General features: G+C 51.5%; 1 protein-coding gene across 1 annotated transcript; it reads right to left on the minus strand.

Annotated features, from left to right (window-relative positions):
• Nucleotides 1-1,414: 1,414 nt before the first annotated feature.
• On the minus strand, nt 1,415-10,517 carry LOC144274537 (zinc finger protein RFP-like). The gene is made up of 7 exons (XM_077833415.1): nt 10,086-10,517; nt 8,361-8,460; nt 7,133-7,362; nt 6,783-6,805; nt 5,936-6,051; nt 3,415-3,474; nt 1,415-2,053 (listed from the first exon to the last, which is right to left on the minus strand). Exons 1-7 carry the CDS (start codon nt 10,500-10,502, stop codon nt 1,539-1,541), a joined length of 1,461 nt encoding a protein of 486 aa, XP_077689541.1. The 5' UTR covers nt 10,503-10,517; the 3' UTR covers nt 1,415-1,538.
• Nucleotides 10,518-16,821: the final 6,304 nt, after the last annotated feature.

Consider the following 16,821-nt stretch of genomic DNA (forward strand, 5'->3'; position numbering starts at 1 on the left):
ATTTTGTGTGGAGCGAGGCAGGTGCCTGACTCATTCCAGCAAGAAACACCTCAGGTGCCTGAGCCACCGGACGTCAGGTGCTGGGTTCCCATCTGTGGGCGGTTGAGCAGAGACCGACGCCCCCCTGCAGCCCCAATTTAGGCACCTGTCGGTGAGAGGGGGCAGGGCTTAGGCCACTCCTCCCCCTTTGTCAGCATATCCCCTTGTCTAGCTTAGATGGCTCCCCGCCTAGTGAGCTGGCTTTTGTGAATCGCACTGTAAGGTGCCTCTGATGCCCACGCATTGTCTAGGGGGTTCAGGCACCTGACTCAGCTTTGCAGAATGTGATTTTCTGGTTGCCTACAAACTAGGCCCTGTAACGCTCAGCATTGCAACACCAAGTCCCTTCATGGATTGTCCCCTGTGCAACCAGTCACCTCTCCGCAGAGCACAGCTGAGCAATTCCTCATTGACATGGATGTGCACAGGACAGAGACAGAGCACAGGCTGGTTCATGACACATCACCGTAAACCTCAAACTCTCCTCCTAGAAGCGCGATATTCCCTGTGGGGGCTGGGGAGACACAACCAAGTCAGGCAGCAAATCCCACGGCTCTGCCCCCGACAACTGCAGCTGGGACAGTAAAGTGGAACAAACAAGAAGAATTGTTTGTAATGTTTTATTTTACAGTAAATAACTAAAGGTGGTAAGTAAAGGGAGCTGAGAAGGAGCGTTAATAACCACAGCATAGCAAGGAGATCCCCAGCTACTGAGTACAGTTTTCTTAATGGCACTAAAATAGCACCAGTGGCCAGGAATTAATAGAGGGAATTAATGAGTTACACTCTCACTTTCAGTAACATGTCATAAATCTCTCTGTTCCCTTTCCTTTCATACTCTCCTTTTCTGTTCATTTTTGTAACCCTCCCTTCTGATCCTGTTTATTTTCCTGTGTTTCTCCCACTCTCCTCCCCTCCCTGTTACAGATCAGCCCCCATGGCTGCTCCATTCCTCCCCCCCACCCCCAATTTTATCCCTTCCCCTCTTGCTGCCCCTGGCTGGTTCCCCTGTCAGGGATAGTTTCCTGTCACTCTTCTCATTTATATTTTCCACCATTTCTCCTGGACTCTCCCTTTATTCTTGTTTTATTTTCATTCACATTTTCCTTCTTGCTTCTTCTAATTCCCTCTGGTTAAACCTGCCCTGTCCCTGCCTCCCCCAGTGCTGCCAACCTCAGGAGTTTAAAAAAATTGTAAGACTGACAGAATGATTTTTTTTAAGGTTATATAATAGTTTTTCCTGATTGATTCATGCTGGGTCCCTGCCCAGCCCCCACCTCTGCCCCTCAGGCCCCACTGCCCCTCCTGCAGCCCCAGGGCTTCCTCCCCCTCCTCCTTCCATGCCTGGGGCTGCAGAGAGGAAGGGAGAGGAGCTTCCAGGGGTCATAGAGATGAGGCACCAGGGGCTGGGTAGATGGGAGTCTTCCAAGCTCATAGAGACGGGGGGTCCGTGAGGCTAGAGAGGCTGATTTCCGGTCCCCCCCCCTCCTCTATGTGTGTCAGGGACGCAGGCGGAGCCGGGATCCCGGCCACATCCAGAGCCAGGGGCGGATTCTCTCCCCAGGGACGGAGCCCGGCGGGAAAGTGAAGATCGGGGCCTCGTCACCAGCATCGATAAATGTCACCTGCCCCCGGTCACAGTCCAGACAAACCCGGATCCTGCTGGGGGCCCGGCTCAGGGGCAGGGGGGTCGCAGGGGAGCTGAGAGCCCGGAGCCAACCCTCCCGCCGCTCCACAGCCCAGATCCCCCCCTCAGGGCTACGGCTAATCCGTCCCTTCCTCCCCACAGACTCCCTGGCCACCCCCACGGCCCAGTATCGCCCACCCCCCACCTCCACCTCCCAGCAATGTCTCCCCGCGGTGAATCCCTCACAGCCCAGCACACAGGGCGCAGTGTCAAATCTCTCAGGGGTGTCGGGCAGTCGCTGCCGCGTGTCTCCACATCTCACACTTTTCCGATCCTCAGACAGGACGAGGATGGGATGAGCCGTGTCTGGATCCAGAGTCACATTCGCTGGGGAGAGAGAATTAGAGCGTTAGGGGCAGAGCTCGGCCCTGGGGGAGGCTGGGGCCATTTCTCACTCTCCCCAGCAGCCCTGTTCTGGCTGGGACAGGCCTGGATCCCAGGGAGCTGCCTCTGTCCTGGGCACCTGAGACCGAGGAGGGATGTCACTGCACTTCCTCAGTCTCTGTAAGGAGACCCACTTCATTAATTTCCCATTTGCTTGCATAAGCTTCAGCTCCCACCTACCCCTGTTGATTCTGCTCCATTCCCAGCAGGAGAGACACACCAAGAAAGGTTTTAGTGGGGAGGGAGCCGAGGAAGCAGGTCCAGTTTTGAAGCCCAGAGGAAATCTCCCTCCTCTAATGCAGTCTCCACTCCCAGGGCTGGGAACACAGAGGAAGATGCAGCATTGGGGAAGAGCGATTAACACCAGAGAGAAGGAGGTGGCATTGGGTGAGCTAGCCCCATCCCCAGGCCAGAGAGAAGGGAGGAGCTGGCAGCATCAGAGGGAGAGGATCTCCCCAATCCAGGAAGCAGCTCCAATGGGAGAGCCCAGCCCTGCACAGAGGAAAGGCAGGATGTTGGAGAAGAGCAATGGGGAGACCCCCTGCACCAGGGTAAAGCAGAGGGATGTGTCAGTCCTCAGGGCAGAGAGCTCTGTTCGGGTGCTGCTCAGGGAGAGTGTTTCTGTTCATTAGCATGGGCATGAACTCAGCACTCAGGTTGATGTCAGGATTATTTGTGTGATGTCAGCTTGGGATCTCCCCAGGTGTTCCGGCACCTTGGCAGAAGTTGGGGAGGGGGGTACTAGGTCCCACCACCTGTGGCCCTGCCCTCTCCCTGGCCCTGCCCCACTCTTCATCTTGCCGCTGAGGCCCTGTCTCTGGCCAGGCTGGGAGCCTTGGCCACTATGGAGAGCCCCTGAGCCTCCACCTTCCCATGTCCACTCTCCGGCGTGCAGCACCCAGGGCAGGTGGAGGGTCCGGGGGGAAGAGGAGCAGGGGTGGGGCCACTGAGAGGGAGAAGCACCAGGAAGAAGCTGCACTACACAGGGCGCAGTTGATCAGCCTCCCCTCCATGAAGCACAGCCAATGCTGCGATGCTCCACGCCTGCCCAAGGCTTGCAGTGTGGGGGGCCAACCTGGCCCCCTGCCCCCAAACTATGCCCATGTTAAAAACAGGGTGAGCTTAGCCCCCGGCCCCCCATGTTTCAGTGCCCCTGGATCTCCTCACTGTGAACAGGTTATTTTTAGGGCTGTGTATGCCACAGCCACTGGTGATTTGGTTGGTAACTTTCGTTACAATCTCATGAAGATGTTTTGACTGGAATTTTCTCCTAATTTAAAGACAGTCTCCAGCTGCAAACTCACCCTGTCTGTGTGCTCCTAGGGATTCCCCAATTTGTGTCTCCAGTGCAGACGGCAGAGTGTCTGGCAGGGGAAAGGAGAAAAGAGACGAGATTTCAGACTTTCATATTTATAACAGCGTCCCCACTCTGAACGCATAGAACTGAGTTTTCATCATGACAGAGAAACAGATCGAGAGGCCCAGAGACACACTCAGGCATTTCATAGAAACTAACTGAAACCTTCTATTTCCTCTCTCATTCAGCCATTTCCCAGCAATGGAACCAACGTCCTTTCAGCCTCACAACCATCCCAGGACACACAATCTGTAAGAGAGATTTACTTTTCCCCTCCTCATCCCCTCCCACCCTTCCAACTCCAGTTGGTTTGTTTCATTCACTCAAGGCCTTTTGTCATAACCTAGACCCAGATCATACAAAGACTTTGGCAGAAAAGTAACTTTACCCACTTTGGTCCCTTTGGCCAGGGTCAGGCAGCATCATGTTGTGCGAAGGACACTTGACAAAATTACCGGAGTGGGTGACGGACACTGGCGGGGGGTTATGTCATTCAGTCATCATTCAACCCGTAAAATAACGCACAATTTTCCACACTGAAAAAACCATAACCTAGCTCGTTAATAAATAATAAACAATAATAATAGGAATAAATTCAACTCAAGTGAGTGTTTTTGAATGTCCCTCACTATATTCAGTCAATATTTTTTTTGTGGGATGGGGGCATTGAAATAAATATTTCTCCTAAAACCATATTTCAGTGTATTGTTGTCACTACTTTTTTATTTTTCTTGTTTAAATAATATGTCTGATGGGAGGATGAGTGTCTGTGTGTGTGTGTGTCTGTGTGTCCCACCTCTACACCGCTTACCCCATGTCTCTCCCCTGTCTGTGTCCCTTACATGGGAGATTCCCCATCATGTCACAGGATGTGGGAAGCAGAAGAGGGGGGTCTCTCAGTGGAGCAGGGTTTCCCATCACCACACTGTGACCAGGGCACCCCTCTCCGGGCAGGGGTGATCCCAGGGTCTATGGGAACCTCCTCTGTCTCCTGACCAGGACAAAGGGACAAGCTCTGGCTGTGGTTCTGTTGTAAGCAGGGGCCAGGGTGGAACAAATTGTTCGGGGGGGGACGACTCACCTCTGGTGGCTCCCAGAAGTGGCGTCCCACTGTCCCTCATCCCCACTGCTCCTGGGAAGCTAGGCTGAGAGGGTCTGCGCAGCTGGGGGAGGGGTAGCAATGAGGGGCTGGAGCTTGGCTAAGGGGGCTGTGCAGTGAGGGGTGGCACTGAAGGGCTGGAACTAGGCTGCTGGGGACTGTAGAGTGAGGGGTGGCACTGAGGGGCTGCAGCTAGGTTGAGGGGAGCTTTGCAGTGGGGGGTGTCACTGAAGGGCTGGAGCCAGGCTGAAGGGGGCTGTGCATTGGGGTCAGCACTGAGGGGCTGGTGGGAGCTCAGCTGAGGGGGGCTGTGCACTGGGGTGAGGCAGTGAAGGGCTGTAGCTAGGCTGACGGGGGCTGTGCTGTGGGGGGAGGCATCCAGCCACAGAGAAGTTAGCAAAGTCCAATACCCACTGTGTGGAGACAAGGGGGAAAGTGGCGTGTGCATAATCAGTGGTAATAAACCAATCAGAGAAGAGAACAAGAACATGAAAATAACTTGAACAAAAAAAGCCCTGCCAATGATGTGTTCATGCATGTGTCGTGTATGACCTATATAAGGTACTTAATATTCATACCGCTCAAAGGTGATTGGAGAAGAACTAGTAAATATGCAATTTGGAGGTGTCTAATATTCCAGACATTGTAAGGGGTAATTGCGCTTCCAAGGAGACCCACCTATGGCCCGGGAGAAGGGAACTGACCAGCACTTCTTTCTATATGCGATGGCTAGTAGCAAATATCCCAATGGCTGGTGATGGGGCACGAGTCGGGGAGGGCTCTGAGTTAGTGAGAAATCTTTCGCAGGTGTCTGGCTGTTGGATCTTGCTGAAATGCTCAGTGTCCAACTGACCACCATAATTGGGATAGGGAAGGAATTTTCCACCAAATCAAATTGCCAGAGACTCTGGGGTTTATTTTTGCCTTCCTCTGCCATATGGGAAACATCTCATTTACCAATGTTACAGAGAATCCACCATTTCTTCTAGTTTAACTTGAAGTCTTTAAATCGTTATATGAGGGCTTCAGTAATTCAGCCAGAGTTTACGGGTAAATTGCAGGAGTGGGTGGGGAGGTTCTGTGGCCTGCAATGTGCAGGAGGTCAGAGTAGACGGATCATGATGGTCCCTTCTGACCTTAAAGTCGATGAGTCATTTCTTAATTTGTAACTGTAATTGAAAAGCATGTTTCTGGTGCAAAGAAGGTTTGAATTAATCAACCTGAGTGTCTTGGACCCAAATGTCTGGCCTTCTCACCCAACAATTAAATAGAAGCATCATCTAAGTGTGAACCAATTGACCAGCACCATTCTCTTCCCACAGTCTCAGAGGCTCTTCCCAATTTCCAGTCCTAGATCCCTTCTGGGTACCTTTGAACTTCCTCAGAGTCTCCATTAGCACAATAGTTTTCTGGGAGAAATCGCTGACTCGCTCTTCCAGTTCAGGAGAAATGTCCTCTGGCTGCTGGAACTTCCCCTTCTCACACCTGGAGAGAAACAATTTCACGTGATTATATTTCATTTAGTGACTCATTATAAGTGCTTACTACTGAGTCGCTGCTCTAATGGGCCTGGAGTTCGAATTCCTCGACTTCTCCCAGCCTCAGAGCAGGTGCAACACAGCCCATGGCCGTACAACCTTCCCTTCTAAGGACTCCTTAATATTCTTCAACTCTGGTCTGGTGAGATCAGCTCTGGGGACAAAAGGGGAATTGAGTCTCCATGGCCAATTCACTCCTTGGCTTCCCTGCTCTGAGGGACAGGAGGTTCCGATGTAAAGTGCTGTAGAAATCTGTCCACTAGGAACTAAACTGAGACACCATCTCCCCCCTCCACAGCTCATTCCACACAGGTCTCCAAACAGTCCTCAGGCTGCGAAAGACTCAGGTGGGAAAGACTCTTGACCACTGCTGCCTTGGGCTGAATGGTAACCAGGGCCCCAGTAGTGACAGGCCCATATTCCATCCCCACAATCCTGAGGCAGCCACTCCCCCAGGGATGTGACATCTCGAGGAAACACTTGAGGTCAGTCTTTCCCACTGAATGGACAATTCCAGAGTCTTCTGTACCAGGGTGAGAACCTCAGGATGAAGTTTATCTGAGAGATTTGTATCCAAAATCCCCACACATGTTGCTGTGGAGATGTGGTGCAAACATCATCTCCATGCTCTTCCCCAGCATTGCCAAGTATGTGTGGGAGTGAGAGAGAGCCACGTACCTACTCAAGGTGCTTCTGACATCCTAGAGGGGAGAGAGAGGAGAGAGAGATTAAAAAAAATCTCACTACCATCTGGCACACATTTGGGATTCCAGGAAAGTGATTTTGCAAATACAGGGGAAATCAGCCCTGCCCTGGCCCCGGGGCCATGGTTTCACTGAGCTAATGGGGCTTTTCCAGCTCTAATATCAATGTGTCTGTGAGTCTGCAAAGAACAATAGTCATTCACATTTCAGCAATGCACACATTGAGTTACACTGAGATCTCTGACTGCTGGACCCCGGTGCCCGTACTTCAGAAGCTGTCCTGTCCCTGTGTTGGGATTTGGCATGTTTCTAGCTCAGTCTCACCTGCAGGAATCCACTTGCTGGCTTCTGACACTTCCCCTCCATCTCACTGATCAGCTCACTGAGACGGGAAATCCCCTCTGAGAGTTTGGTGATATTTTCATTCTGTATCTTCACAATCTCCTTGTCCAGCTTTTCCAGCTGGGCCAGCAGGAGTCGCTCTTGTTCCTCCAGGAGCTGCCGCAGTTGCTGAAATTCAGACACAATCTTCTGCCTCTCAGTTTCTGTCTGTTCTATAAGAAATAAGGACAGGGCTGGTCAGGAACATGGATGGAGCCTGATGACCTTTCATACAGTCTTACAAGAGAGAGTTTCTTTACAATCTCTAACACATCTGTTTAGAGACCAGGCCATGAGCCGACAGGCCTAGTGCTCAGAGCTGCAGTCAGAAGGAAGGAACTGCAGCCGAAGTCAGAGCTGGAGTCAAAGTCAGGATCTCACCAAGGGTTGGGGCTACAGTCGAGCTCAGAAGTCATGCCAAAGGCTGAGCCAGAATCAGTGTCTGGAGTCACACGGGGGATCAGGACTGGAGTCAGAGTCAGGCAGCTACGCGAAGGGTCAAGCCAAAGTCAGACAGCAGTACTGCAGGTCAAACCTGAGTCAGGAACAACGTCAGGGCCAAGCCAGAGTCAGGGTCCAGTCCAGCAGCAGATCGGGAGTTCACTCAGTTGTTTGGACAACTTCCCGTGACTCCTGCTGGCGTAATTCATGCAGCCGAACGTCTGCTCCAATCAGGAGCTTCGTAGGCAGATCCGCTGGTGGGCCGGAGTTCCACTAGCCCCTCCCCCCCGGCTCTGGAGAGCGGTCGGGTTGTCATGAGAGTCTCTGTGGGCTGAGGTTCCAAACCCACCATTCTTCACATCCTGACACTTGACTCTACACTGTGATCACAAAGGAGAGGATTTTCTTACAGCTTCGCATTTGGGCCCAATCTCTCTGCAAGGGCTGTCTCCATGTCTACCAGGATATAGTCTGTGCGGTTTGGGAGAAATTTTGTGAATGCCACAACGGGTAGTAATTAACTCATTAACTAAACTGCATCTTAGATCCTGCAGAAGACGCTGTTGTCCTTCTCCAGGGAGAGAACATTTGTGATATGCACATCTGCAGACACACACACACACACAGAGTATCTCATGATCATGGAGAAACACACACAAGGCCACAGAGAAATCTACCAATAAACTTCCCTCCCAGCTCCGTGTCCCAGCAGGTGAAGAACAACAGGCACCGACCAGATACTCCCGGCTTCTCTCCTCTCCAGTCACTTTCAATCCCAGCAGCTTTTCTCTCTCTTCCCTCAGAGTCTTCAAACGGGCTTGTATTTTTTCCTGACAAACAGAAATGATTTGGTGGGTTTATTTTCAGGGTTGTAGGGGGTGGATGAGGTGTTTTCCCACCCAAAATTCTACACAACAGTCAGTCTTCCTAGATTGACTAGGTGGGTAAGGCAATACCTTCTGCTGGCCCAGCTCCTGTTGTAAAAGAGTTACACACAACTCAGCTCTGGGGAACACACTCTTTCCCAGGCCTGAAGAAGGGCTCCGTGTAAGCTTGAAAGCTTCTCGTTCACCACAGAAGCTGCCCATGAGCAGATATTACTTCACCTACCTTGTCTTTCTAATAGCCCGGGACCAACACAGTTACAACAATATTGTGTACAACAGTGGGTCTTTCTCGAGGTAGGACATCAGAGACACGAAGGAAATGAAACCTTATCTATGGAAATCGGGCGGGTTTTGTATTCAGATTGTTTGAAGTTATTACATCCACTTTCTCCATTGAGTCGAACCAGTGGAAAACTGGTGTCCCATGTTGGTGAATCCATAAAGCTGTTTTTGAGAAGATTTAACAAACAGTGATGCCAATCCCAGAAGCCACCGGGGGCAGCCATGTAGGCTGGGATGCTCAAAGGAGTCCAACTCCATTGACTTTCAGCCCTGTACCCCGGGGGATGGGACAGGTTGGATAGCACTGATCTAAGGCCTAGGGCAAACCCCATTAGATGTGTTGACTTGTGTTAGGAACAGCTGGGGTTTGCCCTCGTGCTGTCCTAGCCCCTTTCCCTGCAATGGCCTCTGGGTAGCTTCCCCAAAGTCCCGAGCAAAGACCCCAGAAGCGGTGGATTCTGGCGGATTTCAAAGGGCTGCCTGGTGGGACTAACGGACACACGTTGGCTGGTCCTTGCCCATGAACACACGAGAACAGATCAGAGTGGCACTGGTCCACACGGCCCAGGGGTTAGTTTTGCTGAAGATAAGTCTGATCCCAGTGGCATGTGGCATGAACCTGCGCTGACTGGAGCCCTTGTGAGTGTGGACTGAAGGTGCTCGGGGTCCCATACCATGTTCAGCCCAGTGATCTCCTCTAGTGCAGGCCGGCATCTTCTGAATTTAACCCTCATGTAGCAGGACAGGAGTTCAGAATCCCAGTGGGAAACCTCCTCTCCCTGCCGGGCCTTAGACCTGTATCAAGGAGTCTTTTCCTCCTTCTGTCTGCATTTCATCACTTCTCAGTGCTACTGAAAGGGGCAGAGTAGCTAGTGGTTAGAGCACTGAAGTGGGCCTCGGAAAACCAGGTTTTTATATCCAGCTCTGCCACTGATCTGCTGAGTCACCTTGGACAAGTCACTTCCCCTCACTGTGCCTCAGTTTCCCCTCCCACCCTTTGTCTGTCTTGTCCAGTTAGACTGTAAAAGGCTCGGGACAGGGATTGGCCCTCACTGGGTTTTGTGCAAGGCCCCCACAATCAAGGTCAGATCTCATCTGGGGTCTCTAGGGGATGCAAAGAACAATAAACACTGTGATACAACCAGTAATACCAGCCACAGCTTGTAACTCCCCCAATCAGCTTTCATGCAATGAAGGCTACACACAGCTGAATGACAGGGTTACACCATTAACCTGTACTTAACATCCAAAGTTATTACCCATTAGACTGGACAGCAGCTCTGTACCTTGTACTTCTGGGCAGCTTCCTGTATGGGAACCACCGTGTGAGCACGGTGAGCCCGGGATCTGTCGCACACCACACAGATGGGGGTTTGATCCTCTTCACAGAACAGTTTCAGAGCCTCCTGGTGTTCCCCACACACCCCGCCCGCTCCTGCTCCCTTCGCTGCCTGGAAACTCAGCTGCTTGGTGATTTCTACGACATTTGCCAGCTGCCTGTTGGGCCTGAGGTTTCTCTGTTGCAAAGTTTCTCTGCACTGAGGGCAGGAGGCGGCTGTGTCGGGTCCCTGCCAGCACTGGGCGATGCAGGTGCGGCAGAAATTGTGCCCACACTCCAGAGTGACAGGGTGTGTGAAATACTCCAGACAGATGGGACATGTCGCTTCCTCCTGGAGACTTTCCACGGGGCTCTCTGCAGCCATGGCTCCCTCCGTGCAGTGGGACAGGATAAGTTTCAATTTCCTGAGTTCACACTCTGCCCCACCTGCAGCAGGAACTGGGTGTTTCCTTGCCTGAAAATGACTCAGGCTGTTTGCCGAGCAGGAAGGACCCAACTAATTTCACCCCTGGAGGCTTTAGTGAAAAAATGTATCAATTCTGGGGGGATCAGACCATATTGTGGTCAGACCAGAACTATTTAATGACATGAGACACAAAGATTCAAAAAGTTGAAGCTTTAGAACTGTTAAAATTGTCTGTGAGGAGCTAAATCTCCTCCCTCCCCCAGCAGCTCCCGCAGGGCAATGACCCAGTGCCTCCCCCACCACCACAGGGACCGAGGCTGAGAGTCCATCTGCTGGCGGCTCAGGGGCCTGTGGAATGTGCTGGGATCTCAGCCTGGGCCCTGGGGGCAGGTGACCCTGTCACACAACCACGCCCAGCAAGGCCTGCTCCCATTTTCTCCCAGTTTGTCCGTCCCAGCAGAGAGACCAGGGACTGCAGGGAGACCAAGCTCCCGTCCCCCAGGTGAGGGCTGGGGCCCAATGGCCGAGGGCAGCCGGTGTGAGGGGAGCTCGCACTCGGGGCCTGCAGGGTACGTGGTGTGGGATAAACAGAGACCTCTCAGGCCACTTGCCCATTGCGGCTGCAGCAGGGGATGTGGGGACAGACGGAGGAGGCCTGGGGCAGTCTGGGAAGCCGCCATCGGGGACATGGAGAGGAAATTCAGCTGTGGCAGGGAAGCCGTGCTGCGCAGAGATGCTGCTGAGGATGCAGCTAGTTACCTGGGTCCAGCGTTGCAACAGTTTAACAACGTGGTTACTAGATGTTGCAGCTCAGCGGAGTGAAGTGCTGCCCTTTTGCTGGTCTCCGCGCGGATTGAGATTTGCAGGCATCCCTCAAACACCTTTCCCCAGCTGCTGTCTCAGGTACCTGAGTCTTCGCTCAGCGTTGCAGAGCAGAGCAGATTTAGTGCTTTGATACAGGGTTACGGAAAGGAAAGAGACTGGCATGGTACATATAGTACCTGTAATTTCTCTCCCCTGGCTGTCAGATGTACCGTGTGCAGCTGGTTCCTTAGAGACATTCAGTCAGACAGCTGGGGTGGCCTTTTTATGCTCTGCCCCTTTCTCAGTAAATTGTGACTGTAACTTTACCCACGCCGGTCCCTTTGGCATCACTGGGACGCTTTCACAATCGGGATACTGAATCGAAAGCTTTTTGGGTCTGCTCAGAGCTCAGCACCATGGGGTCCTTGTCCTCCATAGACTATAACGCGAAGAGACACACAGGCATTGTATAGATGGGGAAACTGAGGCAGGGAGTGGGCTGGTTCAATGGACTCCCTATTCAGTGGCTACAGGGGCCAATGCAGACCTTAGGAGCAGCTAGACAAGTCCTGAGCTCCAGCCAGAGCTGCATCCCTGGTTTAATGGTCCTAAGGGGCGTTTCCAGGGTGCAGAGTACAAGAGGTGCAGCTTCACCCTGGCCACACCCCTCTGTCCCTTTCCACCACTTCCTCCTCCAGCCTGTCCATGCCCCAACCCCACTCCCTCCCGCCCCTCCCAGGAGCACTCCCTGTGCTGGCAGCTGCTGGGGAGGAGGCACAAACAGCCACGCTCGCCGGCACAGGAGCCAGAGCACAATGCTGGGCTGTGTCCAAATGTCAAGAATGTCTTTTGATTTAGGGTCCAAATCTGGGGACTGAGCTATGTGCTGAGGGGCTGGTTCTCCAAGGGGCTGGGCACCGGCAGCGCCCACTGACTCTGGCTGCAGCTGTGAATGCGGGTGGAACACGCGCCCTGAAGTCCTGTATTCCGATGGGAGAAACCCAGACACCCAAAATCAGGCCACTGCCGTAAATTTAGGCCTCACCGACTTGCCCATTAACAGCAGGACGTGGGCTAAGTCTCGTTGTAAGTCGCTGTTTATACTAGGTCACTGCTCGGTCCCATGATTGTAAGCAACAGACGTGCTGACCCCATGGGTGCTCCAGAGCTCAAACCCCCACCGAAAAAAAAACAGGGGGAGCTCAGCACCCACCAGTCACAGCTGTTCTGTGGGGCTGCCAATGAGCTCTTCGGTGGCTGGGGAGGTGCCTGGGGGAGGGCGGAGAGCAGCGAGCTGCAGATTGGCTGTGGCTTTTCCGGAGGGGTTGGAGCAGGGGCGGGAAGAGGCAGCCAGAGGGCAAGGCCTTAGGGGAGGAGGCGGAGTGGGTCAGAAGAGGCGGAGCTAGGGCAGGGCCTCAGGGGAGGGGCATGGTGGGGGTATGGCCTCAGGGCAGAGGGGGGTAGAGCACCCCAGGGAAAAATAAAAGTCAGCATCTATGCTCCTACTGCCTGCCAGGGGTGGGGGGCATTATTTGAACCAGAGTCCCCCACTTCTCAGGAGAGTGCGCTAATCACTCAGCCAGTGTTTTGCAAACTGGAGGGTCCTGAACCAAAAGGGGATTGCAAGACTTTTGTAGGGGGGGTCATGAGATCACAGAAAATATTATGATAACCACTGGTACGAGTGGAACACGGAGGTCATGGATTCTGCTATTTTATTTGACCTCTGTGACTTCATCTCCCCACAACAGGACTTCATCTTCAACCCCACAACGTGGCTCCGGCTGTCAGCCCCACATGGCGGGCCTCAGGCTTCAGCTGCTTTGCATATCCAGGATTGGAAGGGCTGCAGGAACAGCAAGTGACGGGAGAATTTCCCACTGAACTGAAGCCACATTCTCAGGAAAGCCCAAGGGCTTCCAATGATATGATCTGTCCTATGGATGCAAGTGTCTATCAATTATCCCTGGAGTCTGTCCATGTCCCTGCCCTGCTCTGCTCTCTCCCTGGTCGTATGTTACAGGCAGAGACAGAAGCTGAAAGGCAGAAACTTGTGTCTTATTTTCAGCAACTGCACCATGTCCTGGAGGAACAAGAGCGACTCCTACTGGCCCAGCTGGAAGAGCTGGATCCAGCGACTGCAGAAAGAATTGAAAAGACAAAGCAAATTTTGCAGGAAATACCCTGTGCCTGTGAGCTGCTCATGAACGGGTGTGTGTGTGTGTATGATCACAAACTGGAGAACTTGGAGGACGCTGAGGTGGCTAGTAAGTTGGTGAAACTAGCCGAATAACATTTCTCTTTTGACATAGGAATAAAAACCCTGAATATTGTTCCCTTTGTCCTTTTGAGCCATCTTTATCTTACGTAAGTATGTGTCTGTAAAAGAGTTTGGTTGTCTGTAATTTTTTTTCTATACTGTCCATAAAAATTATTTTCAGCACTTGGCAACCCTGGTCCCAGACACTCTCTGAGGGTAACCCTCCAGTGAGTGAGACGTTGAAGCAAAACACTCCACTCTGGGCTTTTCTCTATCAGTGAACACAAATGGTGGTGAAAACCATGCACTTTTAGAGAAGCTGTTTTACCAGGGAGACGTATCTTGGGAGACGTATCTTGGGAACTCTTCATCAACTGGCCTGCAATTTCACCCTCCACCTGCCCAAGATGGAGGGGCCCGAGAGCAGCCCCCTGCCTGTGTCCCCACCCCATGGGATCTATCCCATATGATTGAAAAGAAAATGTTGAAAATGTGGCCCAAGCAAAACTGATACAGTGATGTGTTCCTGAGTTTGCAGAGAGCCTGATCTAATAGGTCAGAGAGGAGGAAACTTCCCCTTGCATCTCTATAGGGTGTTCCCTCCAAGAACTACTGCTCTGGGGTCCTCAGCCACCTCTCCCCAGTTGGGGGTCTGTGCATGGCATGAATGGAAAAGGGCAATGGGCCCAGCTCACCATATCAAGAAAATAAACTAGCGGCTTACATGTACCAAGGTCCCTGCCCCAAAGAGCTTGCAGTCTATAAAGAAGAGAAGAGACAAATTCCCCCTATGCAGGGCCCTGGTTGAACTCAGTGTTTGTGTATTACTCAGATTCAGTGGCTGCAGAATTGTCCCTTGAACCTCTCAAGTCTGTGAGTCATTGCTAGGGGTATATCTACACTATGAAATTAGGTCAAATTTATTTAAGTCGACCTTTAGCATCCAATTTTATAAAGTTGAAGGCGCGTGTCCCCACTAGGCACATTAGGTCAGCGGAATGCGTCCTCGCTACCATGGCTAGCATCAACTCACAGAGCGATGCACTGTGGGTAGCCATCCCACAGTTCCTGCTTCCCATTTGAATTCTGGGTTAGGCTCCCAATGCCTGATGGGAATAAAAACATTGTTGCAGGTGGTTTTGGGTACATGTCGTCAGCCTCCCCTCCTCCCTCCTTCCATCCTTGAAAGCAATGGCAAACAATCGTTTCACACCTTTTTGCCTGGGTTATCCATGCAGACGTTATACCACTGCAAGCATGGAGCCCGTACAGCTGTACACTGCTGTTGTGAGCATTGCAAACACCTCACACATTATCCTGCAGTATGTGCAGAACCTAGCTAGGAGCCACCGGCGTGAGGAAGAATGTGAGGAGGCCATGCACACAGACGTGCTGGAAGCCATGTGTAATGATGCTGGCTTTGGTGGGACACCACTGAGAGTATTAATTCAGGGCAAGTTGCTTAGAGCAGGGCAGTTACAGCCCAAGGCTGGGGGGTTTTTTGCACAGCAAGGCAAAACAAACCAGCCAAACAGAGAAGACTTTGATTCCACCCCACTGGCTAACCACAAGTCACACAAGGCGCAATTCCCTTAGACACTCCCGTTTCCCAGTATCACCACCAGTGCCACTCGTTATGGGGAGGAATGGTTATGAAAAGCAATAGCCCAGTAAAAGAAAAAAGGTTCTCTCGATCCCAGAGGACCAAGCCCCAGACCCAGGAACATATACCAGTCAGATCTTACCCACAAATCACGCTGTTGCCAATTCTTTAGAATCTAAAATCTAAAGGTTTATTCATAAAAGGAAAAAGATATAGCTGACAGCTAGAATTGGTTAAATGGAATCATTTACACACAGTGATGGCAAAGTTCTTGGTTCAGGCTTGTAGCAGTTGTAGAATAAACTGCTGGTTCAAATCAAGTCTCTGGAGTTTGTCCACAGCTGGGATGAGTCATTCAGTCCTTTGTTCAGAGCTTCAGTTTGTAACAAAGTTCCTCCAGAGCTCAGAAGAAGGATTGAAGACAAGATGGAGGAGATGCAGAAGCCTTTTATAGGCTCTTGCCATGTGGAAGGACATCCCTCTGTTCCTACTGTGGAAATCAGAGCAGCAAGATGGAGTCTGGAGTCACATGGGCAAGCCACATGTCCATGCATGACTCTGTTCTTTACAGGCCAATGCCATTGTTTACATGTTAGTTTGAATGTTCCCAGGAAAGCTCAGATGTGGACTGGTGTCTCCCAAAGTCCATTGTCAGTTAAGTGTTTCTTGACTGGGCACTTACTGAGAATAGTCCTTTCTCAAGAAACTGACCAAATGCTTTACTGAGGCTACTTAGAATCAAAACACACTGAGATACAAGTACATAGCCAATATCCATGACTTCAACTACAAAAATGATACACACATACAGACAGCATAATCATAATCAGCAAATCATAACCTCACACGACAACCTTTGTACAATATTTGCTGCAAATATATAACAGTGGTTGCAACAATGATCTATATGGTCCCAGTTTATGTCAATAGCTTCACACCATGGAATGTAGCAATTGGCATATGCTAGCGGCATTTGGGCATGTTGACACAGTGGAATGCCGATTCTGGTCCTGGGAAACAAGCACAGACTGGTGGGACCACATAGTTATGCAGGTATGGGATGATGACCAGTGGATTCAAAACTTTCACATGCGTAAGTTCCACTTTCATGGAACTTTGCAAATTGCTTTCACCCACCCTGAAGTGCAGCAATACCAAAATGAGACCTGCTTTGACAGTAAAGAAGCGAGTGGCGATAGCCCTTTGGAAGCTTGCAAGACCAGACAGTCAGGAATCAATTTGGAGTGGGTAAATCTACCGTGGGGGCTGCTGTGATCCAAGTAGCCAGGGCAATCAATACCCTTCTGCTAAGAAGCGTAGTGACTCTGGGAAACGTGCAGGACATAGTGGATGGCTTTGACGCAGTTGGGTTCCCTAACTGTGGTGGGACGATAGATGGAATGCATATCCCTATCTTGGCACCAGACCAACTTGCCAAAGAGTCCATAAACCACAAGGGGTACTTCTCAATGGTGTTGCAGGCAGTGGTGGATCACAAGGGCCGTTTCACCAATATAAACGTGGGATGGTCAGGAAAGGTGCATGACACCCGCATCTTTAGGAACTCCAGTCTCTTCGGATAGCTGGAAGAAGGAACTTTCTTCCCAGAC

Source organism: Eretmochelys imbricata, chromosome 14 (genome assembly GCF_965152235.1).
Source record: "Eretmochelys imbricata isolate rEreImb1 chromosome 14, rEreImb1.hap1, whole genome shotgun sequence".
Taxonomy (NCBI): Eukaryota; Metazoa; Chordata; order Testudines; family Cheloniidae; genus Eretmochelys; species Eretmochelys imbricata.

What these genes read in the sequence shown, in the direction of transcription:
- LOC144274537 (XM_077833415.1), bottom strand. Translation starts at nt 10,502, where the DNA reads ATGGCTGCAGAGAGCCCCGTGGAAAGTCTCCAGGAGGAAGCGACATGT. An exon ending in CAGCAAGTGGATTCCTGCAG is followed by an intron (nt 6,806 to 7,132) that starts GTGAGACTGAGC and finishes TCTCCCCTCTAG; the next exon opens with GATGTCAGAAGCACCTTGAG. An exon ending in GACTCTGAGGAAGTTCAAAG is followed by an intron (nt 3,475 to 5,935) that starts GTACCCAGAAGG and finishes TTCCCCTGCCAG; the next exon opens with ACACTCTGCCGTCTGCACTG.